Raw genomic sequence first — 27,857 nt, 5'->3', positions numbered from 1 at the left:
AACTGCACCAGCAAGAGCTTCTCACAGGCAGGCAGGGGGAAAGAGCCCCTTTGCTCTGGCCATGAAATCAGTCATGTGTAGGTTTTTGTCCGGCCCTGGGGGGTGGGGGAAGGAATGTGGGTTGGGCGAAGTCTAGGATTACACCACGGCTGAATTTTTTCTTTCCACGCTTTAAATCGCCAGCACCTTTCCGTCCTGCCTTCACCTCTCCTGCCTGCTAGTGCTCCGACAGTGCCATCCTCCAGGTAAACCCGTGCCTGCCCCCCATGCCCACCTTTGTCTCGTGTGGATGAGAGGTCACCTCGCGTTCTGCTCGTTTAATCATTTTCTAACTCTGACTGTTCTACTGATGGTTCCTCCGATCCTTCTAAGCAGCTGCTGTCAAACTCCTGTGAGGGCTCCTCACTCCTCTTTGCCTCCCCAAGTGCTTCATATGGGGCCGTGCAGGGCAGGGCAGGGTGGGAGGGAGAGGGTCAAAGTGCTGCTTTGCCTGTTTTTTTTTTTTTTTCCCTCTCCCCGGGTGAAAAGTGTCATTTGCTCCAGTGCCTTTTCCTGCTCTCCCGGTGACAGTGTGAATGGATGGCCAAAATTTCCTGCATTACACTGAGGCTGGAAGGGCTGCTGAGAGCCTGTGGCAGACCTAGTGGAAGAAGGTATCCTCAGTGGTGCAAGGGTCTTCAGCAATCCCAATTTCAGTACCAGGATTTGGTGCAAACAACTGCCCTCAGCCTTTGCCCTGCAGGGCTCTGTAGCTAGGAGGGCATCATGCCCACGAGTAACAGGCTCAAACACCTCCAGCCTCCTAAATTATAGAATCCTAGAATGTTTTGGTTTGGAATGGACCTCAAAGTCCACCAGACTCCAACCCTCTTCCCTTGAGCAGGGCTGCCACCCAGCAGATCAGGGCCCCATTCAACCTGACCCTGTGTGCCTTCAGGGATGGGGCATCCACAACTTCTCTGGGCAGCTGTGCCAGGGCCTCACTGCTCTCTGAGTAAAAAAGTTTGCTGGCTGCAGAGAATAGGTAGAGCCTTGGGGAGCTGTGGCATTTGTAATTTTTCTTTTTCAGCACATGGAAGGATAGCACCATCCTCAAAATCAAATTACTTTTATGTCACATCTAGAAAATCACTCTTAACAGCTGCCACCACTGAAAGCAAAAACTCTAATTTCATTTTGTCTTCTTTCTACATCTAAGTATTTTCTGTGCTTTCTGGCTTTCACTACATAGTCTGTGAAGCCAGACCTTAGTAAATGGCAACAGAGGTGACAAGAAACCCGTACAAGACCTCTCATTAAGTTTCTAATCCTACTCTCACCCCCCTCCAGCTCCAACTCTGTTTCTCAGTCTGCGCTGCTGTGGGAGATCCTGCAGACAGATGGGCTTCCAGAAGCAGGAATGTTTTTAGATGGGTCGATTAAAAATGATGAAACTAATAATGGCTTGCACAGGCAAAGCTCACATATGCTCTTGGCACCTTTCTTCTAGCAGGAATCATTATAAAGAACAAGTAAGGGTTTAGCACGCAGGTGTTTGTGCATCTCTCCCGTCTCTTGCCCTCCATAGCCCAAATTTTGGTCTTATTGCACAGCTTGTTTTGAACATAACAAAGGAAACTCTCTCTGAAGGTGGGATGGATTACAGTGTCCCTGGTGCTGTTAGTAATGGCGAAACGGTGCCTGCACAACCCAGCATGGAGAAGGAGAAAGAGGAGGAGGATGAGACTCTGGAGCGAGGGCAGTGGAACAACAAACTGGAATATGTCCTGTCGGTGGCTGGGGAGATCATCGGCCTGGGAAATGTCTGGCGCTTCCCCTACCTCTGCTACAAGAATGGTGGAGGTGAGTGCAGCCCCAGCCAGCTTCACTGCTCGCCACATTCCCACTGTGATACCTGTGTTGAGCCTTGCTCACCACTGGCAGCAGCCACGCAGAAGTACCTGAGCAATAAGACTCAATCCAGGTGCTCCATTGCAGGGTGATGAGGCACAGACCAGCGTACTTAAAGGTCAGAAGGAACACGGCTGTCACCTGATACATGGATGCTACACAGTCTCACAGCTCAGCAATGACCCCTGTCCTCCCTCAGGCTGCACTTGTTCAGAATTTTGTGCCTGCTTTTAGATTAAGGCAGCCTTTTAGGAGAGAAAACTTTATTTAAAACATGAAAGCCCAAAGCAATTCTCAAGTTGGATTTGGTGGTACGTAGGGAGGGAGCTTCTCTCTCAGTTTCGTTGTTAATTGGGCTCTCTGGAAGGGCAGAGGTGAGGGGATGCAGCACTTGGCGGGGAGTTGGTGGGCACTGGGGATCCAGGGCTGAAATCCCCTGGCGTTAGCTGGGGGCAGTCTCATGGGCCCCGCTAAACTGCTTTCCTCCCAAGGGCACAAAAGAGGATTAGCCGCTGTTTAGCTACTTTCACGCTGTGCTTTGCTTGGTGCTTGTTCCTTTTCACCGTGAGCTTGGGAATGTTATTCTCTGTTGAAAGGGAGGGCTGTTCTTGCTCCCCTTCCTGTGGGGCTGTGTGAGAGCAGCGCCTGCTCCCCTCACTGCATGGATCCTGTCAGGCAGCAGGGCCTGGAGCCCGCTTGGCATCACTGCCTGCTGAGGCCTGTAGTGCTGGTGGCTGGGGACAGTTCAGAGAGGGCTTGGGAGAGCTTCCATCAGCGGTCGGACGGCAGAAGGGTTCCTCAGCCTTCTTTCCCACAGCCTGAGCCTGAAGCAAGGCTCTGTGAAGAGATGAAGCATGAGGTCTGAGTGCAGTGGGCAGCAGAGCTCTTGGGAAAGGCAGAGAGGCCAGGCCAGGCCACAGCTGGGGCCTTTCTGTCCCCAGAGCCCAACCCCATGCCGGCTGCTGTAGGCACCAAGTCCCTCAGAGTGCACTGGTATTTAAAAGCTGCCAGAGGTTTTGTTCTCTGCTCCCTGGGGTAGCCTAGTCCAGGCACTTGCTTCTCAGGTGCTTAATTAGAAGTGAGGGCCTTTATCCTTTGTCTTTCTTGAGGGGTATGTCCACACAACAAAGAAAGACTCTAACGTATTTAGCGATGCCATATTTAAGTTCTGTGCAGTGGCAGAAAAAAAATGTAAACAGGAAAAAAAAAGTTATTTCCCTATCGTCAGGCACTCCCATGGCAGGCAAGTCTGGCCGATTGGGAAATACTGGGGCAGCCTGTCTGGTGTGCAGCCCTGTTCTGTGGGGAAGGGACCAGGACACAGTGTCCCACATCTTCCAGGCAGTGGGTCCATGCTGCAGTGTCCCACCTCATCCCATTGTGGCCCTGTAAGCCATTGGACTGAGTGTGAGGTGGGACTTCTGGCTGAACCCAAGACCCTTCCCTCTCCCCACTCATACTAAGCTTCTTAATGAAATCCCTTGAGTTTTTAGTTTGCTTGTGTCTGAGGATTGTTATTCCTTCTGAACTCCTGTCAGCTTGACCTGAGAGCCAGTTAGCATCCGTCTGGCAATGAAGAGGACTATGCAGGGGGAAGGCAGGGCTTGAGTCTCCTCAATAGGTCATCAATGAAGCTGGGCTCTTGAGCAGCTTGTGGGACCATCCTTCAGGCTCTGCAGGCTGAAAGCTGTTACTGCAATTAACGCCAGCCTGGGGTAACCAAACACCTGATGGGTTTTGTCCTTCTCTGCCTGGTTTAATGGCAGATCTTGACCAGTAGGGCAGGGGATATACATTTCTGTAATATTTTATTTACCTTTGCATGTTCTTTTGTCAGCAAACCAAGGCTGGGTGAAGGTATTACTCTGCGTGTATCAGTTTTTTGGTGTTTTTATCCACAGACAGACAGAACAATCAGTGTAAAAGGAACTGACAACTTGTTCAAAAACAATAATGATTTTATGGCAAGATATTCTCTTTTATTTATATGCAACTACTGAGACCTGTTTTCTGTGCACACACACTTATGCACAAAAAGGCCTAGAGACTTTCCTTTCTTATCTTCTTTCCCATATATTAAGTTTCTCGGGCAATCACATTGCTCTGAGCAATACTACTTGAGGAAAATCCCTTTTTCCATGCCCTTCCTACCCTCCTCAGCAGACATCCTTCCCATTCTGTCCCCATGTGGTATCCCAGAGGAACTTTCTCAGGGCCAGGCTGAAGATCACAGAATCACAGAATTGCAGGGGTTGGAATGAACTTCAAGAGATTATTGAGTCCAAACCCCTTGCTGAAGCAGGTTCCCTACATTTGATCGCACAGGTAGGCATCCAGATGGGTCTTGAATATCTCCATAGAAGGAGACTCCACAGCCTCTCTGGGCAACCTATTCCAATGTACCAACACCCTTACCATAAAGAAGTTCTTCCCCGTGTTTGTGTGGAACTTCCCATGTTCAAGTTTTAGGCCATTGCTCCTTGTCCTATCCACAACTGAGAAGAGCCTGGCCTCATTAATTTGCCTCCTGCCTCCCCTTAGATAATGATAAACATTAATGAGATCCCCCCTCAGCCTTCCCCAGGCTGAACAGATGCAGGTTACTCAGCCTTTCCTCATATGGGAGATACTCCAGGCCCTTTACTCATCTTTGTAGCCTTCCACTGGACTCCTTCTAGGAGATCCCTGTCTTTTTTTTAACTGAGAGCCTAGAACTGGACACTGTAGTCTAAATGCGGCCTCACCAGGGCAGAGTAGAGAGAAGGACAATCTCCCTTGACCTGCTGGCTATGCTCTTTTTAATGCATCCCAGGATGCCATTGGCCTTCTTGGCCACAAGGGCACACTGCTGGCTTGCGGCCAGCCTGTTGTCCACCAGAACACCCGGGTCCTTTTCTGCAAAGCGCCTCTGCAGTAGGTCAGACCCTAACCTGTATTGATGCTTACTGATGAGCTGAATCCAGCCACGTGATGGAACTTATTTCTCCTCTGTGCTGCTTGAATCTGTCAGGTGCCTTTTTCATCCCCTACCTCATCTTCCTCTTCACCTGTGGCATCCCTGTCTTCTTCCTGGAGACGGCACTGGGACAGTACACCAGCCAAGGAGGTGTGACGGCCTGGCGGAGGATCTGTCCCCTCTTTGAAGGTGAGTGGGTTGAGATCAGGAGGCCTGGGGACCTATGGGAGGGCACTGTGCTCATCCTCTGACCACACCTGCAGATCCCAAACCTTCCCCAAATTACGCCTTCTCACCAAACAGTTCCTGTTCTTACATTGCATCCCAGATTCCTTCTTCACTCTGGACAGAAACTTTGTACCCAATAAAATTGATCTCCAAGATCTAATGATGAACATGCTTCCGGCAGGAACTTACCTAAAATATACTACTGTCAGTGCTAAGTCATTTTTCTGAGTTTATGGAGGGCTTAAAATCTTCGTTGGTGAAAGGCGTCAGCTGTCTTAATAAATCATTAACTGTCAGATCCACTTCTTGCACTATTTCAGCATGATTATCCAGTTTCAAGTCACTTTCTGTGATCTCTCAGGTCTTAACAGTTGCTTCTATCCTACATACCAAATCTTTTAGACACTCCTCTGGCACCTATCAGGGAAGTTGCATGTTGTTAACACAAAAACTTCCCAAACAATGTAGAAGGAAGAGGAATGAGAAAATGAAGGGAAATTGAATTTTGGTAGAAACGTTATTCAGCAGCTGGATCACTGTCGTGTGTTTCTGTCCCCTCTGGGTGGTTTTTCAGCCATGATCTGTCTATCCCCTTCCTTCTGCCTTGGGGCTGGACCCCACAGAGTGCTTCATGTGGACTGCCCAAGGCCTGGAGATGCTGGGCAGATTCAGCTCCCTGCATGGCTGGCCAGGCAACATCTGATGTCTAGAACCTCAGTAAGGCTGCATTTCTAGTAGGTCTGAGACCCTAAGAGCACATTCATCCCACAATGACTACTCTCCAAGTCCGTCTGCTGGTGCAGGTTGTGTTAAAGTGCTTGTACAGATGGTGGGATGTGGGAAGGAGATGATGGCATGAGTGGCTGACCTGTTGGTGTAGATCCAGCAGCACAATCAAGATGTGGGGCAGGGATGCAGCACAGTGGGGGCTGTCAAATGGAAAGGCACTGACCCTTTGGTGAAGCCTGGTCTCATCTCTCAACATGTGGTTCACTTGGGGCCTCCTTTCTGCAGGAATTGGTTATGCCTCACAGGTCATCGTTGTGCTCCTGAACTTCTACTACATTGTTGTCTTGGCCTGGGCCTTGTTCTATCTCTTCAGTTCATTCACCATTGACCTTCCCTGGGGCAGCTGTGATCACGAATGGAACACAGGTGGGTGTGGAGAACCCTTTGGCTCCAGGAAGAGGTATGCCCATGCTGAACCCATGAAACCCAAAACTGACTCAAATGGGGCTTGTAGGTGTGGGGAGCCCCCAGTGATTGTGCTGCTGGTGCTTTGGGGAAGAAGCTGCAACCACTGAGGCTATTTTCCTCTTTGGCAGTGATGAAAAATCCCATCATCCTGTTGTGTGTTAGCCACAGAGCCAGTGCTGGTTGGGACTGCTCACTGTGCCTGCTGGAAGGAAAAATTAAATGCCATCTTCTTGATTGTCCCAGGTTTCTTGCCAGCCTTGACCTGGAGGGATCTCCTTTGGTGCATCTTTGGGACTACTCAAAATTTATCTCTGAGTCAATACTAATGAATGCTGACACTGTGGATGGAAAGGGAGCATTTTTTCTGATCCTGCAGTACACCAGCCACTACTACTCACACTCCTTCCCTCCCTGGGCTTCTCCTACAGGGAACTGCATGGAGTTCCAGAGGGCGAATTCAACCCTAAATGTGACCAGTGAAAATGCCACCTCCCCAGTCATCGAGTTCTGGGAGTAAGTAAAGGACAGGCTGGTATCCCTCTTTCTTCCAAGACAAGCAATCCCTGGGCAATGAACCAACCTGCAGAGGTACTTCCTATTAAACCATGCTGGTCAGAAGAGGTCACAGTGAGCAAGCTGGTCAGATCAGGGCAAAGGCTCTTGGGGACAGCGCAGTCAGTCAAGGATGGCATCACTGAGCCTGTGGTGTTTGTCCAGAGCTGTGCTGGTGTGTCTCATTGCCAGTGGACTTGTCCTTCTCTTACACCAGAGGTGTCCAGCCTTTTGATTTGCCTGGGATGCAGTGAGTGAAGAGGAATTGTCTTGGGCTGCATATAAAAAATATAATCTTGCTAACATATATAAATAAGAAAACTTTTTTTAAAAAACATTTTTCATTAGAACTTATAAAGAAGGCAATAAAACTAGTGAGATGGGCATGTAAGTCTTACACTGTATTCACATACCCCTTGACTGTTTCAGCTTCTTCCTCTCACTGACTTCAATGAAGGCCAGCTGACTCTGTGCAAGACCTTGCCTCACTGTTGCTTTACTTCCTCTGATTCTTGACCTTTCCTCTTCTCCTTTATTCCTCTGCTGTTGCTCTCCCTCTTTCCCTGTTTGTGCTGCTTCTCTCCCTGCCTCCTGTCATGTTCTTCATTGCCACCCATGAACTCCCTTACACAGTTGTTTTCTCCTGCAATGCAGGTGAATTGGCTGTATGTTCCCTACCTCCAAACCATGGATCAGACTTACCAAGGGTACAAACCTCATTAAAATTAGAGTCACTGCCTTAGGAAATGAAAGCCATAACCATGTGCTTTGGTCGGGATTTATATATAGATTGCAGCCCTTGACCTGCTTGGTAGCTGTGTCCATGCTCAGGATATGGGTCCTAAGACTGCAGCTGGAAGCAGGGTGAGATCTGTGGTGATCCACACTGCAGCATCGCTGTGGTGGGTCTTTGTCTGCATGTTTTGCAAGCTTTAGCATGGTCAGCTGTTGAGGAGGAAACCTTAAAGCCTTTTGAAGTACTAAAGGAAGCCATGCTGCTGATGTTTTTATTAGATAGTAGATAATGAATATTAGATATTAGACATTTTTATTTCAGAGTGGCTAATATGCAAGCCATTCTGAGGGCAGAAGCTCACCAAAATGAGAACAAAGTACTGAGTTCAGCTCACAGCCTGGTAAAATCTGTGCCCTCATTTTCATGGTCTCCTTCCCTTGTGTCCATGCACTACTTACTCCAAAGTACAGAGTTCCTTTATTTCTGGCATGAAGGCTTAGACCTGCTGTCTCTCTGATGATGGACACAGACCAGCACCAAGTCCTTGCTGAAAGACTGAGAAGGCAATCCCTGCTGCCACTACAGATTACCCTGGTGAACAGTGGCTGGTGGAGGGCTCTGCCCTCACTGCCATGTGCCACCAGCACAGAGCACATCATGTCCCTACAGCATCCCTGGGGCAGCACAGGGCTTGAAGCACTTCACTTGCAGCTGCCTGTGAGCAGAGAGATCGTTACAGGCTGGAAGACACTGAATACATACATTGCTGCTAATAAGCTTATGGCATTTATTCCTTCCATAGTTGGTATTTTCCTCTTCTCCTACAGTTCCCTTTTACTTTTTTCCTTTAAACTGCTTGCAGGCAGTTAGATGCTGTTATGAACTCAGACTGCTCTTCCTGAGGCTGGCTGCTGGAAAAGCTGATGCTCACTTTACCACTGTGAGCATCCCTGTGTTACTGGGAAGCCAGCACACAGGACTGGAAATTTCCAGTGTAGTGTTGGGGAAGCGGTGCAGGAGGCAGGAGTTTCTTAGGGAAGCACTGACCTGCCACTGGGGTGAAGGCACACTTCTGTGGCCTTTCCTGGCTGCAGTACAGTGCCCTGTTAGTTACACACTAACTGGTTATTCTTCCCCCACTGGTTACAGAGTCCATGCCCCTAGAAGCAGGAATGAAAGCAAGATGAAAATAAAATAGTTAGAGTTAGCCTGATTTCTTGTGAACCTCTCTTATCCTCTCAATCCATCTCAGACAGTGGTTCTCCAGGAATGCAATCTTTATTTGAGGATAATTGAAACAGGGTGGGTTGTGAGCATGCTGTACACACTGCTGCTGGGGCTCTAAGGTAGCACACGTCCTTCTCTGCTCATCTCGGGACTGGGGTTTGGGACGCTGTTTCACACTGAGATCCATCAGTGCAGTGTAGAAGACAGAAGGAGGAGAATGAGTTCTTGCTTTTGTAAATGGTGAGGAAGACTTGACATACCATAGCTCTGAAAACTGCTTTAAGGCAAGGGTGAGACTGTAAGACCTTGGCCTTCTAAGCTGGTGAGTGTAAGATGGAGAAGAAACACTAAAGTTTGGAAGGGGAAAGGAAAATAAATGTCTTGGTCCAACAGCCCAGCTGGAGAGCAAGTGTAGAATCCATGTGTGAACCACCAGGCTGGTAGTACTGGTCCATATTCTAATTCTATTAGTGGGCTACAGTTTGATACCTCTGCAGCTTGCAGCTCAGAACTGGGTCTTGTTTGTAGAACATCCTTTCTCCTCAAAGTTGTTAGGTGTTCTAGGTGAGAGGTGTGTTGGGAACACTGGTGGCCAACGCTGGAGACACTTGGGTGCTGTTTTCTTCTCTCTCCCTCTACAGGAGGAGAGTGCTGAAGATTTCTGATGGCATCCAGCACCTGGGCAGCCTGCGTTGGGAGCTGGCCCTGTGTTTGCTGCTGGCGTGGATCATCTGCTACTTTTGCATCTGGAAAGGGGTCAAGTCCACAGGAAAGGTGAGTGCTAGGCTCACATTGAGCCTCCAAGTGCAGGCCCAGAAGACCTTGCTATCTTTGTGTGTAAGAGGTGGCTGCATGTTCCCTTCCCTCCTGCCACAGCATGAACAGTTTGTGCCCCTGCTGGATATTTTCAAATTCATTAGAAAGTAAACGCTCCTGTACTTAAAGCTTTCTCTGCCTCAGCATCATGGGGATATTCTTTTTGTCTTTCTTGTTGGTCCTAGCTCTTCCTATAGGTTCTTGCATTCCCCATGTATAAGATTTCCTTTTTTAGCCACAATGGTTATCACAGAGGCATTTCTCTGAATTTTTCTGAGGCAGGTTGATGTGACTATCCAGCTCCATGCTAAGCTGCCTCATCCTTGCCTCCTCTCTCTCTTGCAGCACTGACACAATTACTTTGTTTCTACTTCTGCCTCCTGACCCATTCCCAGTCTGGAGGCAGCAAAAACAGATGGAAGTGAAATTGTTCAGTGTGTTATCTAGACGGTGTCTCCTCAGTGTGCTGGGTTGTAAATTGTAGCTGCATCAAGTTGATGGCATGGATATTATCAGTTCCTCCTTCTTCCAGGATAGTCTGGAATTATGAAACATGAAGGCAAAGTCAAGCAGCTTGCAGAGACAATATTTCCTGGTTTCCATGGAGTAAAATTAGAAGAAAAGAGCAACTGCTTGCTGCAGTGGCCTGGGAAAAGAAAGCAGAGACAGTATAATAACAGCAAATATGATACAAAAGTACAGCAAACACAGTGTGGGAAGTGCTGAGAACAAATCCAGTCTATTTCAGATCCAAGTTCAGTGCTAAATGCAAGTGATTCTTAGCAAAAAGGGCTAGCGATGGTGAGATCTTATCCCCTTGAAAACAGAAATCTTTCAGTAGAGATACATGGCCCATTGGTTTATCAGCCCTTGAACTGAATTTGTCCTACGCAGAACAGTTTTGCAGCAGTTTGCATCCTCAGATGCAGAGATTGCCTGTCCCCAGAGAGCTCTCGCAGATGCAGGAGGTTGTCACAGATGGAATCACTTTGCCGAGGCATGTGGATCAGGTTCAAATAAACCCTGGATGTTGTTGACCAGCATGTGACAGAACGATCACACAGGTCCCGGCAAGGTTCCTAGTGATGGAGCTAGAGCTAACAATGCCCAAGAAATAAAAAGATTGGGTTTGAGCCAAGCGTTGAGTAATATCTCATTGGATCCAGATGTTCGTGTTGTTAGATAGAAGTTTGGAACTCTCCATTCAAGAAAACATTCTCCAAATCCAGGCTGCTGGTCTCAGTGCAGATGTAAGTGACTGTTGAGTGAAAAGTTCAACATGTGAGCTCTCGCAGGCACACAGGACATTACCAAGTTCAGAATCTGAACCATATACAAAAGCACAAGCAGATTGTATTCTGAGCTCCTAAAACTGATGTTATTTAGAGATCCATCTGAAAGTGTGCAACCTGCCACCCTGGAAGAAAATGCACCAAGGTTGAAAGGCAATGCGTTATTTTTAAGATTTCTGTTTCAAATATTTTGATTTCATGAGCTGAGAAATATTAGACTTTCATCCTGTCATATCCTGAAGCAATAATTTGGTTCTGTGGTAAGTACAGAGATGACTGTTAAACTCGCAGGACCCATAGATTTGATTAACTGTCACTGAGAAGCTCTAAATCAGAGCCTTCTTGAAACCTTGAGATTGAAATGAATGATGGCATTTGCCAGTATTGAAGAATGCTGTCCCCGGGTTCCTTCAACATCTAGGATGCAGATTCAGACAGACAGGGATGGAGCTGCTTACGCAGACATCTCAGGCAATCATGAGCCCCAGCAGGGAGATGTTTTTCACTGATCTCTGTGACATTACCCAAGACCGCTGTGATATATAGTGCAAGGTGTATTAAATGCATAGAGAACTTGGGGCTGCAGGCAGAGGTGATAATCAAAGAGTTTGTTTTTCAAGGATAGCACACCACTCAAATCCTTCTGTCCTTCTACATAATAAGACTGAATCACCAAAATATGTTTCTCAACTTAGAGCAGGGCTCCCATGACAGTGTCAGGTTCTTTGGATGTTGTTTTATTCAAATAAAGTGTATCAAGAGGATGGATCCAGAAAAAATCACTGCTTGTCTCACAAGAAATATCCAGGGAAGAGAGAAGGTGACTGTGTTGCCCAGGGAAATCATCCTCTTGCTGCTGGCAGTACTTCCTCTGCTGCAGAAGCTGCTGTAACAGTGACAGCCTGTCCCTGCCATCAGGGAATGGTGTGCTTTAGGGGGATTTTGAAACGGCTTGTTCTGGATGGATGGACAGGTGGGAGAAACAGATGATTTCACAGCATCACATATTGTGGTTCCTCTAGAGAAGTTCTTTAGTTCTTCAGTGCGTAACTGCTGAAGCTGAGAAAAGAGCTGTAAGGTAGCATTATGTTGAAGTGTGCTGATCAGCACGTCCACACAGGAAAAACCTGAAGGAGCAACATTTCTTTACTGGCCCAGTGTGATACAACAAACTGAGCAACTGTTTCAAAGGTGATCAATAAGTCTTGAATGTGCAGGAGCAATGCAAAGGCATTAATGACGCTATTTGAACTGCTGGGGAGGCTGCATCAGACCTCAGCTAGTTTGATAATTTGGAAACACAGAGCACAGTGTGGTATTGTGGCACACTACAGCAATTAGCAACTGAGGTGGGGATGCATAGCCCCTCTGCTGATGCAGACATGTATCACTGCTGTCTTCCGTGGAGTTGTTCTTGTGACAGCCCGACTCTCACTCTGGTTCACTCCTAGGACTAGCAAGATTCTTCTCTGGCTCCAAACATGCTGTGCCATGCCACGCAGTTCCTGAGCGCATATAATAAAATGCATTTTTTCCCAGTGTAGGCTAAAGCAAGGTGCTTGGTGTGCTCATGTCTGTTCCCATGTCCCACTTCCAGGTGGTGTACTTCACAGCCACGTTCCCGTACCTCATGCTGGTAGTCCTGCTGATCCGGGGTGTCTCCCTACCTGGGGCATCTCAGGGAATCCTATTCTACCTTTACCCAGACCTCAGTCGACTCGGGGATCCTCAGGTAAGGCCAGTGAAAAAACGAATGACTGAGAATGCTTGCCTGGATGCCTGTGGCTATTCTCTTTCCTTCTTTTTTCTTTCCATACTACCTTTCTTCCAATTCCTTCCACCTGTCTCCTCTTTACCTACATTGGGTATAAGGCAGGACTACGATATGGATGGCCCTCGGCCTTCCCCTGTGCCCTTCCTTTATTTTCTCATCTGAGGTGGATCTGAACTGCCTGGGAGCAAGAATACAGGTGGCAGAAGCCATCAGTGGGTTTAACCCCCTCAGAAAGAGCAATGTCAACTGAACCTGTCATTTCTTGGGGATATCACTGTGCTCAGGGGCTCTGTAATGTCTCGGGTTGCAGGGGGAGGAGAAGGAGGAGGAAGGAGAGAATGAGGATGACTTGATGCACCCTAGGACCTGACCGTCCTTCTTTCCCCCCAGTTCTCATTGAGAAATTCCTGCCTGCCTGCCCGGACGGTCTGTGCCTGACTGTTGCTGTTAATCTCTTTGGGACAAGTTCTTCCACATTAAATCCTGGCTCCAGCTGAGCTGCTGTACCAGCCTTTGTGTGAAGGTGTTTCCAAAGGAGATTAAAGGGTGCCTGCTTGGAAAATAGGCCAGCAAAACCCTTTATAACCCCATTAACTCTTTCTGCTCTAGCCCTAGTGTTGACTCTGCTGTTAATTTTGCAAGTGTAGGCATCTCTGCCTAATGCAAGGAGCAAGGGTCAGTGGAGTGTGGTGACGATGTGCTAGGACTGCTGGGGACTCTGAATTTGCCAGTGCCACCAGCGTGGTGTGGCTCTGGTTGAGCAGGTTTAACTTAGGGCTTCCAGTCTGCAACTGAAGGGGATCTGGTTTTTGTCATGTGATCCTGTCCAGCATTCTGGAAGTTGCTCTCATTTGTGTGCTCAAGCAGTGGCTGAAAGGCTTCGTTTTGCACTGCCAGCTTCTCTCATGCTCTCTCAGCTGCAGGGGGGATATGGGTAGGACAGCCCTGCCTCCCTGTGAGGTGCAGAGAGCTTGGAGGGGGTTTTCTAAAACTCTCAAGAGAGTGAGGACAAGTCCGTGGTCATACTGTGTGCAGCTCTGTGTGTGCTGATGCGATGAGAGATCCTTCTGCCACTTTCCAAATGTGCTCCCTTGCTTCTGCAAAGCCTTGTGCTCATAGGGGTCTCACCAAACTGGGTAGCATGTCTTGCATTTTCTTCATTTTTCTCCTATTGGATAGGAAAGGTAAGGGTTAGTGCTCCAAGGCCTGCATGTTCACAGTGTGCCCCTGCTGCCATGCAGGGACAGCAAATGTCCTGCCAGCCAAGCTGATGACTGTCGACTTGTGCTCACAGAACAAGGCTGTGATTGCTTACCCGCAGTCCAGCGCTGCCTGGAAAAATGCAAAGTTCTGCAGTGCCTAGGAAAGGATGCTGGAAATTTGAAAAAAAATATAATAACCTCTTCGATCTGAGCCTTGTAATAAGGAGTCTCAAGGGGAGGTTTAGATAAAGGGAAAAAAATATACAAGGGGACAAAAGGATAACTGCTTAAAAGTATATGAAAACATATGTGAAAAGAAGGGATGAATTATTTAGCAGATTCTACCAGGGGAGAAGCAGCCAAGATGTGATTAAGTGTCTGTGTGGAAATCACTGCTTTTCACCTGCTCGACGACCTTGGACAGAACCATGAAATCCTGTGCACGAGAGCTGACTGATGATTAATCATAGAGTATCCTGAGTTGGAAGAGACCCACAAGGATCATTCAGTCCAAGTCCTGGCATGATGGTCTCTTCCAGCCATAAAGTCTTCAATTCCCTAAATCTTCCTGCACCTTCCTCTTCCCATTCTATAAAATGCTTACAATTAAAAGGTTAAATGCAAAATATTTGGTATAAAAATAGATCAGACTTACAGTGAAACTGCTGGGCAAGTTTTGCATAATAAAATACAGTTCTGCTCAAGTAGAAGCAGGTAACAGCAAAATCATCTGAGAGAATTCATTTTGAACTGTAGGCCACAAACCTAAAAATTCCCCCCAAACCAACCCCATTGTTTCTTTCTTGTTTAATATTGTGTATTTTTAAAATAGCATACTAGCCAATTGCTGAGCTCGTTTTTTTTTTGTCCCCCCCCCTTGACTGCATTTTTTGAACTCCAGAAGATTCCTATACTTTCCGCAGTACTGACTGTGTTTTAACAGATAGGGGAACTCAGGATTGCTCACCACTTCCTCTCTTGCTCACTCCACCCTTCCCAATGTTTTCTGTGGTAATTTGATGACTTGTTTACTTCAGTAGATAACTCTGGGATTTCCTGATGTGATTATGGAGAGAGATGCAGAGTGGTCCACTTGCAGGAAGCCGAAATGAAATAATTCACGCTAAAAATAAGGGTTAAGTGTGGGCAGTTTGTTGTTGGAGCAACTTTTTTCTGGCACTGGCAGGTTCTCTATCACTCAGTGCAAACCATGACCAGACACCATTGTAATGGACAGAGTTGAGGAGATAGCTGATGGGCTTGATGTAGAAAGTGCTAGTGATGTATTTGCATTTGGTCTTGTTTGAAAGAGAAAAAATGCAGTAGTTTCTTTTCACTCTGGTATCAGTCTCAAATATTTCTAGCTAAATATTATTAGATTTATTGACTGAGAAAAAGAGAGTAAAATTTAGAAGCCTTGGAGAATGTCCCTTTCTGCACAAGCAGAAAGTGCTTCTGAGAACATGCCCAAGACCTCTCGCTTTTGTTTTCCCCCAAATTTCCCCCAAACACACTGTCTTGTTGTGTCTGCTTGTGCTTTACCCCTTGAGTCTCAGAAAGTCTTTGTACAAAGAAGAGCTTGCCATAAGGAGCTGCTTCCCCTGTGGCCTCTGAGAACTTCTTGGCCTTGGGCCCCTGCGGTCATGTTGGGGAAGGCATCAGAGCCTCCAAATTTGGGTCCCTCCTGCTGCTTGCTCTGCCGCCAATGAGGGCTGCTGCTTCCCAGCAGGAGGTGAAGGCAACCATGGGCATGCTAAATATTATTTGTTCCCTTTATTTGTTTTTTTTTTCCCCCAGCAAGCCTTTAGCTTGACCCTATGTGCTTGTGTCATGCTGTTGCTGGCCCCGTTTCCCCTTTCTGAAGGCAGCATGTTTGTTTTTAGGCAGAATCATACAGCCTGGAGTCCAGGAGCATCCCTCATCCCTCCCCATCACCTTGGGGAGGAGGGCAGAACAGCTGTGTTTTTGGGATGAGCCAGAGCATGTTTTGTTTGTTGTTTTTCTTTTACTTACAGTGTTTACAGAAAGTGCAGAGGTGGGGGGCTCTCCTGGATGCAAAACCATAAAATCATAGCATCATTAAGGTCGGAAAAGACCACTAAGATTATCTAGACCAACTCCAACCCATCACCACCAACTAAACCACATCCTTTAGTGCCATTATCTACATATCTCTTGAACACCTTCAGAGATGGGAGAAGTAAAGGAGGTGGCCAGGTAACTCGGCACAGCCCTTTAAAAAGGTACTCATTGAACAGCAGCTGAAGGCTTGCCTAGATTTTGTTCTTTGCTTTGCACTACCCCAAGCGTGATGCTCTATGCAGCAGGGACTTACTCTCTGCTACGTCTTCCGCTGGCTGCTGGGGGCATCTTGGCGCTTTCCAGCATGGCCCCTGTGTGATGTATGATGCATGCACTAGGCTTCCTAGAATAGAATCGTCTGAGTTGGAAGGGATCATTAAATGTCACCTAGTTCAACTTTCTTGCAGTGAACAGGGACATCCACACGTTGATCAGGTTGCTCAGAGCCCCATCCAGCCTGGCCTTGAGTGTCTCCAGGGACACGGCATCCACTGCCTCTCTGGGCAACTGGTGCCAGTGCATCACCACCCTGATCGTAAAAAACATCTTCCTTATCTCCTATCTAATCTCCCATCTTTTGGTTTGAAACTATTTCCCCTTGTTCTAAAATAGCAGACCCTGTGAAAGAGTCTGTCTCCTTCTTTCTTACAGACCATCTTTAGATACTGAAAGGCCACTCTCATGTCCCCCAGAGCCTTCCCTTCTCCAGGCTGAACAGTCCCAGCTCTCTCAGCCTTTCCTCATAGCGGGCTGGATGCACTCCAACTGGTCTACATCTCTCCTGTCCTGAGGACTAGGACACAGTGCTCCAGGTGAGATCTCACCAGTGCAGAACAGAGGGGCAGAATCACATCCCTGACCTGCTGGCCGTGTTTCTTTTCATGCAGTCCAGGATACAGTTGGCACTCTGGGCTGTGAGGGCACATTGCTGACTCATGCCCAGTTCACCATCCACCAGTACCTCCAGGTCCTTTTCAGCAGGGCTTTATTCCACCCTGACATCCCCCATCCTGTACTGACAGTGGGGTTTGCCATGACTCACTCATGGCAGACCTTGCAGTTGGATTTATTGAACCTTATGAGGTTCACCTGAGCCCACTGCTCAAGCCTGTCTGGGTGTCTCAGGATGGCAGCCCGTTCCTTGAGCATGTTGACTGCACCACACAGCTTGGTCTCATCCGTGAATTTGCTGAGCGTTCATTCTGTCCCACTGTCAATGTTCAACAGCATTTTGCTCTAAAATACTCTTTACTATTATTTATAAGTGCTCTGAGGTCTTCCTAAGGAAGGATCTGTTTTAGTTCAGGGGGCTATTAAATTCTAGTACATGTAATAAAGCAAATATTGCTAAGAAAATTAAGGGAGGAAGGAAAATGTTCTCTGATAGGCCATAACCATCTCAAATAACTGCAACTCAGGTGTGAATGCTTTGGTTAAAAACATAGAGTAGGAGGTTATTACAAACTGGAGTAAACAACATGTTCAAGGAAATTGAATTATGAATTAAATAAACTTGGATGGCTTGAAAAACTGCAGACAGCAATCACAGCAAAATACCCAGTCTGCCAATGAGCCAGCAAAATCTGAACAACAGGATAAACTTCAGCAGTGGAGCTGCAGCCAGAGAAGAGCAGCATGCTTTTCTGCAGGGAAAAGAGAGCCCTCCGTGACCCCATCAAGCCCCTTTAGTTGGAGTGGAAATATTAAAATAATGAGAGGCTGTTATTCAGCAGTGTTGAGGGGGATATTGAAAGGGCTGGAAGGAACATTTCTCTGACTCACAAGAGGGAGAGGAGTGAGCACAGGAGGCAGCTCGGGGAGAGCAGATGTGGGCTACTATTTCCAGGAGCAGGTTCTCTTTGTAGGTCCCATGAAACTGTGGGGCTGAGATGGGGTGAGCTGAATACCCTTCCCACCCCAGGTCTTGAGTCATGCTGCTGTTGCTCATCTCCATAGCACCCATGGCATCAATCTTTTTGGAGTCCATCAGCACTCAAAGAATGTGGGAGATGCTAGGGGTCTGGGAAGGAAGTAGAAGTGGGTGGCTTCAATAGCCTTTTAAAATGAGAAATAGAAGTGTGTACAGTCTGAGCTGGTGCTCACAGTCATCCTACGATGACTGAGTAGGATCAGAATCTCCGTGTATCATACTTAGCTTTGTTTGCACTGGTTCAGCCACAGGCTACCTTGCTTTAAATGGGAACACATGCTGAGGCAGGACCTGTATTCCCTACAGACATCCTTCTGGATATGCACCCCAGGCAGTGCAGCAGGAACCTGTAGACCCCATTCTAATCTCTGCTGCACATCGAGGGTATTGCTGGCTGTAGGAACAAAGCCACTTCATGAGTCACAGAGCTAATGAAGCTTGGTGTCTTGATATTTGACTTCTACCATCATCTGGTAAAGCACCAGTTCTTTTCCTGCCCTTGGGATGTTTCTCATGTCTCCTGCTTGTGTGATTTATCTGATATTTAACACTGGTTGACTGCTCCTCCCTGTAGCTTTCCTCTCAGTGGGGATGCTGAGTCTTTCATGTTCCCTGGTTGTTGTGAAATTCTTAAGTAGTTGGTATCTTTGAGATTTCTGACCATTGTTAAATCAGTTTGAACTGTGGAAATGGACCCAATGTTATGGCAAGGGTTGGGAATGCTGTTTGATGGCAAAAGTCTTTTTACCTGAACAAACTGATCTGAAAGCGCTTCAAAAACCTCAAGAGAGTGAAATTCAAGCTGGAATTTTATTGGAAAAAAGACAAAACACAGCACAAGCAATGAACAGCAGAACAACAAATCAAGCCTAACAGATCTTTCCATCCTGACCTGTGAGAAGATACTTAAATTATTGATGCATGGATGTCAGCTGGATCAGCCTGTCTCAGTGCCTTGCTGTGCCCAAAAAGCAATGGAGAAGTAAGCTCATGCCCTGACTCCTTACAGACACAATGATTAGTAATTTATTGTGAAGAATATATTGTGAAAAATCTTTAGGAATTAATTGTGAAGAAAATAAATAGATAAATAAAAGACTGTTTTTTCCAATTTTTTTTCAAATGCAATGGTGAGCTAGTATTTTGGTTTCCAAACCTGCCTCCCTACTCCACTCCTCCAAAAAAAAAAGTACAAAAGACTAAAGCCAACTACTTTTTCAATGTCCTTGTGCCCAGAACTAGCTGTTCCAGTCCAACCTCATCATCTGTCTCTTCCCATTCTGCAAATCAAAGATTTGATCTGACTCCCCGTGGAAGGGTTTCTTCTTGTCAGTTTTGACTGATGAGAAGATAGGGCTGAATGTTGACCGAGCTATTTGCAGGATGGCTGGGGAAAGCAGTGACACCAGTGAGTGCTAGCTGGTTGCCCCTGAAGATGTGTGGCTTTGGTTGAGCATGTACAGGTATAATTTGGAATCACCAAAACCACTGTGTTCCTCTCTGGTGCTTCTGTTCCTGGTGTATATCCCCAGGCAGGGCCCTGAGCAAGGTGAGTATTTATCTGAGGACTCACCAGCACTGCTGCTTCAAGGTATAGCCACTTGGAGACTCTTCTCATTAAACTTACCCAATAATCACTTTTTTCCACTTTTCTTTCTTCACTGCTTTCCCTTTTGTCTCTAGAAGCACCACTGATTGAATGCTTGCTTTATCTCTATTTTATAAACCCTTTAGGAAGAAGGATGTTAGATAGCAATCTTTGTCATTGCTTCATTTTTCACTGCTGGTCCCTGCTTTTGCTGTTCTCTGCAGAAGACGGTGGCTATGATTGCATCAGTGACTGCACACAGATAGTCTTTCAAATCTAATTTGTCATTGACAAATGTCAGGCTCTGAGCACTGGGATGTGTTCTTGACAGAGAGATCAAAGTAGAGTTCAGGCTTCATGGGACTAACATCATTCTAGTGTTTTCTTTTAAGAGATGTCCTGTGAGAGCAACTCTGCTTATTTCTAGTATTCCTCCCAGTTGATTTGCTTTTACATTTTGGAACCTTTGAAGTTAGGTCTTGGAGAAAAGGCCACCAGCCATAGATACCTGTGCCACTCAGTGGGACACCAGGTTTGCCCTAATCATACCCCCCTCCTCTGCTGGTGGAGGGCTCCTTCAGCTCTCCTGAATAATGCTCACTCAGTCTCTTGCTACCAAGAGACTTTCGAGAGTTACAGTTTTCTGCAGACTTGCCTGAGGAAGATGGAGATGATGATGAAGGTTCCTACATGCTGTGGGTTTACAAATCTCACAGCACCTCCTTTCCCTTTGGCTCTTGCTACCCCCAGGGTGCTTTAGAGAGCACTGCAATTCCTTGTACTGCATAACCTGTTCCTACCAAAGGCTTGTCTAAATGCAAGGTATTGCTGACTACCTGAGCACTGATTTTTTCTGCTGATTATGTTGACCCCTGGGTTCTGCCTCTTCCCATTGGTGCACCATTTGTGCTCTGTGCTGGCCTTGTCTTCTTACCTCTGTTTGCATCTCCCTTGCAGGTCTGGATGGATGCAGGCACTCAAATCTTCTTTTCGTATGCAATTTGTCTGGGATGTCTGACAGCTCTGGGCAGCTATAACAAATACCATAACAACTGCTACAGGTAACTAGAGCACGGCTCTGCTGCCTTGAGCCTTCCCTTCCCTCAACATCAGTGAAAATAGGCTGGTGAACCGCTGGGGGCCTTTTGAAGAGTCATGCTTTCCATTTCTACTCAAAATGTAAGAAAACACTTTGCAGGTGTTTTCTTCTCAAATCCATCTCTCTGTGCTTTGTACCCAAGGGAAATGTCAGGAACTTTCTGTCCACGTCACGGATGACAAATTCCCTTTTCCAGACCATATGAGACCCATCAAAGCTAGATCCTCTTCACTAGCTTTTTGATCCCAGTCCACACCACAACCTTTCCTGCTTACATAGGTGGGAGAAGCAGAGCTGTGAGATCAAGAGTGGCTCTAGATTGGAATCTTTTCACCTTGTGATTTATTCTCCTTAAGTTCTTTTAGGCCTAGTGTCTTGCACACTTTTCAGTGCTCTGGGTGTACGTGCTATGTACAGTCTATATATAAACCTACAGGTGTTACTCCTGTCTCTTGCATTCTCTCCCCATGCTGGACTGCCCTCGGGCAGAGATCAGCCCAGCTGCCAAATTGCATTGGGCTGTCAAGTTGAAGTGGTCAGGTGAAAACACATTCAGTTTGCTGCAGATGTATGCAGCATCTGAGGCTGTATATCCAGAAGCAAAAGGTTAGTATGAGGCGAAGAGACCAGAAAAGCTACCTGCTTCCTTTCTCACCTTTCTCTGCTGACTGTGTTGCTCCCCACACCTTTTAAATTCAAATTTGTTGTCATTACTGTGGAAGGTCCAAGCAGGCCACCGCGTGGACCTAGCTTGGCATCTTTCTCTTCACCTTAAAACTTCACACCTGCTGTAGGGATGCCTCTCCAGCAGCTGGGCTGGGACTTCTTTTTCTTTTCACATTGCCCTTCTGTCAGATGCAGTTCTAAGAGAAAAGGGAAGTGGGAAGAGAAGACAAAATGGATTGGCTCTGGCCTGTTGCACATCCTTGGGCATTGTCCCTGTGCATCTCCAATCTGGAAGTGTGACATGGAGGTGATGACAGGGACTGCTGAGCAGCAAGGTTGTGAAAAGCTTCTGTGGCTTCAGCTGGGAGAGGCAGAAGAAAATGAGACAGGTCCATTCATGCACAAGCCCTTCATGCCTTTGGCTTTGCTAGGAAAACTGTGCTGAGTTCTGGAGTCAAGACTTTGACCAGCCTGTTTTCAGACATGGACCCAATTTTAACAAGTTGATACTATACTCTGCAGCTTTGGTTTGTGCAGAAAGACAGGGCCAGGCTTTAATGACACAGAGGGACACAAGCTTGATATCCCGCACAATCTCTCAGGTCAGATGTAACCTTTGGAGACCTGGGGAAAGGAAAGAATGGGGGGAGGATGGACCACTGTTCATATGACAACAGTCCAAGATGGCACCAAACCGTATGGGATATTTCTCACTCTTTGGGATTGCAAGAGATATCATGGAGGCTCCCTGGCTTCCTTCTAAGTGAAAATCTGGGGACTCCTTTTTCTCTGGCCATTTCTTGCATATTATCCCCACCATGACACCCCTTCCCACCTGCCAGGTGACTGGAGAGCATCTCCCAGCCCATGCCTTTCCAAGGAGGTTCTAACCTCATACATACATCTGGGGGAAGGAGGGAAGAAACACTGGGAAGGAAGAGGAGCTATTGGAAGTAAATGTGAGTTTCTATAAAAAAACTGAGAACATAAGTGGAAATTAATTGGCTTATAGCAGGTGGAGAAAGGATGTTCTGGCACGAGCATCCCATGGGGCTAGTTGAGCTTGGCAGAGCATGAACCTTCTGGGTGATTCTTTGGGATGCACCCTGAAGGTTTCATAAAGTCTCTCCTGCCTTAATAAGGAAATGAAGAGGCGAAGCAAAGATGTTAGGTTTTGGGTAGTTCTTCATCACACGAAGTGCTGTGATATGGGGAGGGATAATCTAAGCCATTTGTAGGGCATTGGGGCTCTACGTGAGCTAAGGTTTTTCTCTAGAAGTGGTTGCAAACTGTGAATAGATTCAGTTAATGTGCAGGGAGAAGCGGAATGCTAGAGACCTAAAGACTGGTAGAGAAAATCACAGTGGATTTGCAGAGTAGCATTTAATAAAGTCAGAGTAGGCCATGAAATGCCGGAAGGGTGTGTTCAGTTTTGTTCAGAGTATTTTGGAAAGATTCTGGAAAAGGTTAGAGTTGTCCCCAGGGCTGCAGTCACAGGAGGCCTGGGGAGACTGAAGAATAAAAAAGAAGTGGATAGATAAGAAATGTTTAGTTTAACAAGTAGACGGATGAGAATGAGATGAAACAGAGACAAAAGGGAATAGATCAGAGAAAATAAATTGGATGGCTCTGTTCATCTTTTTCTCCTAATGTGAGGGCCAGGAGATACCTTGCAGTTCTGAGAGCTGAGAACATTCTAACTGGTCTGAGAAATCTATTAAGGAAAAATAACTGCCCCTCTCTCAAGCAGAAATAGTCTCTGCTATTCTTCCAAAATTGAGGAACAAAGAGAGAGGAAAAACATAAGATGTTTAGATATGTAGCAAGTCTATCTCAAGGGTGAGGAGAGCAGGGGCTGCCATGGGGTATGGGTCACAAGTGAACCGTCCAGCTGATGCTGTGCTTCCTCCTCCCAGGGACTGTGTGGCCCTCTGCTTCCTCAACAGCGGCACCAGCTTTGTGGCTGGCTTTGCCATCTTCTCCATCCTGGGCTTCATGGCTGGGGAGCAGGGAGTGCCCATCGCTGAGGTGGCCGAGTCGGGTGAGTGAGGGCTGTGGTGGGATGATAGTGTCATGGGAGGTATCTGTTTTTCCACTGGGCCAGGAGGCACACCCATGGGGTATCTGCCCCAGAGAAAACAGTGTTGCAGAAGCAAGCTCCTGTCCTGGTGGGAAGCTCTGCTCTTTGCCTCCAAAACCCAGGGAGAAACAAATGCCCACTCATGAAATGTCATGATGCTATGGCCATGTCTTGAGGTCAATGTAAACTGCCTATTGGGGCTATGTTAGGCAGGTAATATCTCTCCAGAAGGGATGCAGTACCTGCATGGCATATACTTAGGCTTATACTTGGGCTCAAAGGTTCATCTGGCCCCCAGTCCTCGTAGCAGTGATGCAGCCATAGCTTGCTGTGCCCCATTTTCCTCCCTCCTTGCTGGAGCTCCTCCGCTCTGCCTTAGTTTCCCACATGGTGCTTGGCCAGGTGGCCGCTTCATGTGTGTCCACAGGGATGTGCCGTGCTGTGCCATGCTGCTGCCTGCTCTGAAGCCCTTCTCCCCGCAGGACCTGGCCTGGCATTCATCGCCTACCCTCGGGCTGTGGTCATGCTGCCCTTCTCCCCACTCTGGGCGTGCTTCTTCTTCTTGATGGTTGTTTTACTGGGACTGGACAGCCAGGTAAAGGTGCTGGATGCTTTTCTGCTGGACTACAGTCACTACCCCTTCAAGACAGGCTTGAACTTGACAGATAGAAGTGTGGGGCTGCTGGCGAACTTCTCTGGTGGGGCTGACAGAGGTGGGATCTCTGCTCTTTGCAGTTTGTCTGTGTGGAGAGCCTCGTCACAGCTCTTGTGGACATGTACCCTACCATCTTCCGCAAGAAGAACCGCCGGGAGACCCTCATCCTGCTGGTTTCCATCCTCTCCTATCTGGTGGGGCTGGTGATGCTCACTGAGGTATTTTGGGCTCAGATCACCTGCATGGTGTTCGCTGGGTCTAAGTGTCTTCTGGCAGGGACCTGTCAGGTGGTGGGATTTATAGTGGAGATGGGTGAGCTTCACCCTGCTGCTAAGTGCCTGAAGGAGGCAGCCCTGACTTGCTCTGCCCTGCCCTGTCCTTCCCTGCAGTGTTTGCACTTTCCCTTCCAGTCCTGATCACTTGTACCAGTTACAGTTCTGACAGCTTTCTGCCAGGACTGATAATTGGAGCTATGAACAGCCAATATTTTGGTTATAAATTTGTCTCTGTGTGAGTTAAACATTTACTGCTGTAGCTGGTTGCATGGTTTGGAGTGAGCCTTTATTCTTTTCTTTGCTCCTTTGTGGAGCTACAAAAATGGTTGAAAACTTGGGTGGAAAATGGATGGAAAACTTAGTGAGCCAGAGTGTGCCCCATATCTATTACACTGATTTTCTATATATTTCCCTTGTGTATGGGAATTAAAACTTAGTGAAGTCTATGTGTTGTGGTGTTGATGCTGCCAAATCTGCCTTCAAAGGGGATTTCCACCCTTGTTTTCAGCTAAAAGAGTTGCTTTGTTTTTGTCTTCTAAAATATCCCCACCATCTCTGATGGTCACTTCCCTTCTCCTGCCTTGCCCAGGACTGAAGGGTTGCTGCAGCTCCTGAGTGCAAGAAGTCTCCTAGATCTGCCACACAGCTTCATCAGGCCTTGAGCACAAGGGAAATGGCTGTTGTTGTTGGCTAAAAGTGTGCCTGAGGGAGAGGGTGGTCTCCTAGTCATGGGGAAGATGCTGAATTTGTGCTCTTCTCTGGCTGGAGCTCTTGACTTGTGCCTGATTCCTTTCTTCTCTCTCCTTCCCCATTCTCCTCACTGCCCACTTGACCGTCCCCAGGGTGGGATGTATGTCTTCCAGCTCTTTGATTACTATGCTGCCAGTGGCATGTGCCTGCTCTTTGTGGCCATCTTCGAGACACTCTGCGTTGCCTGGGTCTATGGTGAGTATGAACCAGGAGGGCTCAATTCTGCACCCTCAAGCTTTCATTTTCCCCACCCTCAATGCACCTGTCAATATTTCTTCTTGAGAATCACTTCATAGTGCAAGACAGCATTCCAAACCCTTGCTTTGTAGCTTGTGGATTCAACTGATGGGACCTTCCTCACAGCAGTGCCCTAGGGGATCTGCTTGGCAGACATCCTCAGCAGGTTCCTAAGTGCCCCTGAATTTGAGGCCCTCCTTCCTGGGGATATGAAGCTGCCTGGGGGAACAGTTTCCCAGTCTGTGCACAGAGGAATCTGAGATCCTCACAATGCTTTTGTGAGCCCCCTTTCAGCCCTGACATTCACCAGAGATGGATAAAATATGGTTCAGGTCACAGCCTCAAGTTCATGTACTAGCACAGGGCACAGGATATACCAGCTGAGGGGCTGTGGTGACCCACTGAGCTGTTCTGGGGTGAGCAGACATTAATCCAGGACTGAAGTTCCTAGCAGGATTCTTGGCAATGCAGAGGTTACTGCCTCATTTTCTGGGGAGCTCCCAGACGGTGGGGAAGCAGGGCCCTCACTTGCCAACCTCCTTGTTCCCTCAGCAATGAGGTATCATTCCCCCCTCCTGCAGGTGCTGAGCGTTTCTACGACAACATTGAAGATATGATCGGCTACCGGCCATGGTCCATCATCAAATACTGCTGGCTTTTCATCACTCCAGCAGTTTGCTTGGTGAGAGATGGGCAGAGCTGTGTGCCTCTGAGATATATGCACACATATATATGGAGGGATCTGCACATGTGTTGAGGCTATGTAGCCTCTCTTTTACCACATAACTCTGTGCAGGTGTGGAGTAACCAGAAAGACCTACTTTGACTAACAATGTTGATTTTCTTGCACTTCTTCTGTTGGCTTCTTCCACCCTGCCAGGCAACCTTCTTGTTTTCTCTGATCAAATACACCCCACTGACCTACAACAAGAAATATGTGTATCCGTGGTGGGGGGATACGCTGGGCTGGCTACTGGCTCTCTCCTCCATGGTGTGCATCCCTCTCTGGATCGTCTACAAGCTCTCCACCATCAAAGGTTCCCTCAGAGAGGTGAGGCTGAAGCTCTGGGATCAGGGCAAGGGCTGCACTGCTGTCCAGCCTTTCAAGAGAGTTGTTTGTTGTGTTGCAGGTTGATTAGCAGGAAGCCTAGAATGAATCAATTGCATGAGTTCATTGCTATAACTGAACTGTTGGTTTTTTTGAGTTCTGCCTGGCTAGAGGGCTGCCCCAAGCTGATTGTTTCCTCTTGGTGCCTTTGTTTATTGCTTCTGCCTCTTTGCGAGTGCCATTAGGAATAAACTCATTAGATGATGAGGAAAAAGATGATATCCCGTACTTCAGCTCAGCATGGAGGCTGCCCTTGACAGCAGCTTGTGGTCTTGCTCCAAGAAAACTCCAGATACCACCTGTTCTCTAGCTTCTGCGAATGCTCAGGGAGGGATGGTCTGAATGACTGAATGATACCCATGACTGGAAGGGGAGGGCCCAGGTTACCTTCCATCCTTGAGACCACGTTCAGTGCCTACTTTTGTCTTCCAGAGGTTCCGCCAACTCACCTGTCCACTAGAGGACTTGCCTTCCAGGCCAGGCACAGGACAGCCTCTTCCTTCCACCAGATCTAGCCTCCTGATGCTGACAGAGCTGGAATCTCACTGCTAGGACCAGTGTGGCTCTCCCTCCCTCCCCCAGGATGGTTTCTATGCAGCTTTTACCACCTGTTGGACAACACAAGGATTCACTCACCTAGGAGAGAGGGATTTCTGGGTTGAGTTCCCTTCCCTGGAAGATCTGAAGGGCTGAGGGAGAAGCTGCTGTGGAGATGGTCTGCGTGGAGTTAGCAATGCACCTTAATCCTCTCCCTCAGAGGGCTCTGAAGGGGCAGATCAAACACCGGTGTTTCAGAGCACCCCCAGCCTTCTGGTGGGCAGAGAAGAAGGACTGATTATGGAGTGGAGAGTGCCAGAGTCTCAAAGTTGTGGCTCTCGTGTGGACTTCGGGAGCTCTCCATTCATTCTATTAAATTCTTGTCTTTCTCCTCTAGTTACAAACTCTCATTTTTTTGTAACCAGCATCCTTTGCTTACATTGTGTTTGATGGGGTCTGTATCAGTGGAGCTGTGCTGGTATCTGGGTCTGCATCTTTGTTGCACTGGAACATTTGTACAGGATGGTAGCAGGAAAAAAAGCTTGGTTTAAGTGGGAGGGAAAGTGGGGAATACCGACTGGGAGACCTCTGTGTGCAGTAGGCTTGGGGTTCTTGGTGCAATGCCACCTTCTGCTAAAAGCCATCACCTGCTCCCAGCCAAAAGAGTCATCTGGCTGATGAATCACTGGGCTATTCCCAGGGCCTGGGAGAAGTGTGTGGGTTGGTGTTTCTTCATGCAAGTGAAGGATCATGGGAAATTGTCCCTCATCTCTGCAGGTCTAAGTCATTTTTGTTCTGACTGGATTCCAGGTTCTCTAGAACCTGCTATTTTTGTTTCCCTGCATATGGAGGAAAGGCTGCATGGCTGAGGTGGGATCTGTATGTTATGTCAACTCAGCCACAAATAGAGCCTCTCAGTTGCAGGCTGTTTGGGTGAAAAAAAAAAAAATAATAATAACAATAACGATCAAAGAACAGTT

General features: G+C 47.4%; 1 protein-coding gene across 3 annotated transcripts; it reads left to right on the top strand.

The window, feature by feature from the left end:
* Positions 1-42: 42 nt before the first annotated feature.
* LOC116226855 (sodium- and chloride-dependent GABA transporter 2) lies at positions 43-27,538 on the top strand. Of its 3 annotated transcripts, XM_090144996.1 has the most exons (15): positions 43-245; positions 1,630-1,842; positions 4,901-5,035; positions 6,089-6,229; positions 6,700-6,784; positions 9,428-9,560; positions 12,492-12,626; positions 20,428-20,531; positions 23,152-23,276; positions 23,798-23,910; positions 24,051-24,188; positions 25,088-25,190; positions 25,814-25,914; positions 26,113-26,283; positions 26,773-27,537. In XM_090144996.1, the coding sequence occupies exons 2-15, from the start codon at positions 1,635-1,637 to the stop codon at positions 26,890-26,892; spliced, it is 1,812 nt and encodes a 603-aa protein (XP_090001122.1). In that variant the 5' UTR covers positions 43-245; positions 1,630-1,634; the 3' UTR covers positions 26,893-27,537. The 3 variants fall into 3 exon arrangements, with proteins under 3 accessions (XP_090001122.1, XP_090001126.1, XP_090001133.1); XM_090145007.1 differs by lacking the exon at positions 43-245 and having other exon boundaries at positions 26,773-27,538; XM_090145000.1 differs by lacking the exon at positions 26,773-27,537 and having other exon boundaries at positions 25,814-26,255.
* Positions 27,539-27,857: the final 319 nt, after the last annotated feature.

Source organism: Phasianus colchicus, chromosome 1 (genome assembly GCF_987193195.1).
Source record: "Phasianus colchicus chromosome 1, bPhaCol1.hap1.1, whole genome shotgun sequence".
Lineage (NCBI taxonomy): Eukaryota > Metazoa > Chordata > Aves > Galliformes > Phasianidae > Phasianus > Phasianus colchicus.
This window is presented reverse-complemented; position numbering and strand designations above follow the sequence as displayed.

Excerpts from the sequence above, each read along its gene's own strand:
- LOC116226855 (XM_090145007.1), top strand. The coding sequence starts at position 1,635 with ATGGATTACAGTGTCCCTGGTGCTGTTAGTAATGGCGAAACGGTGCCT. Across the intron at positions 5,036-6,088 it reads GATCTGTCCCCTCTTTGAAG|GAATTGGTTATGCCTCACAG; the intron begins GTGAGTGGGTTG and ends TCCTTTCTGCAG. Across the intron at positions 6,785-9,427 it reads CCAGTCATCGAGTTCTGGGA|GAGGAGAGTGCTGAAGATTT; the intron begins GTAAGTAAAGGA and ends CTCCCTCTACAG.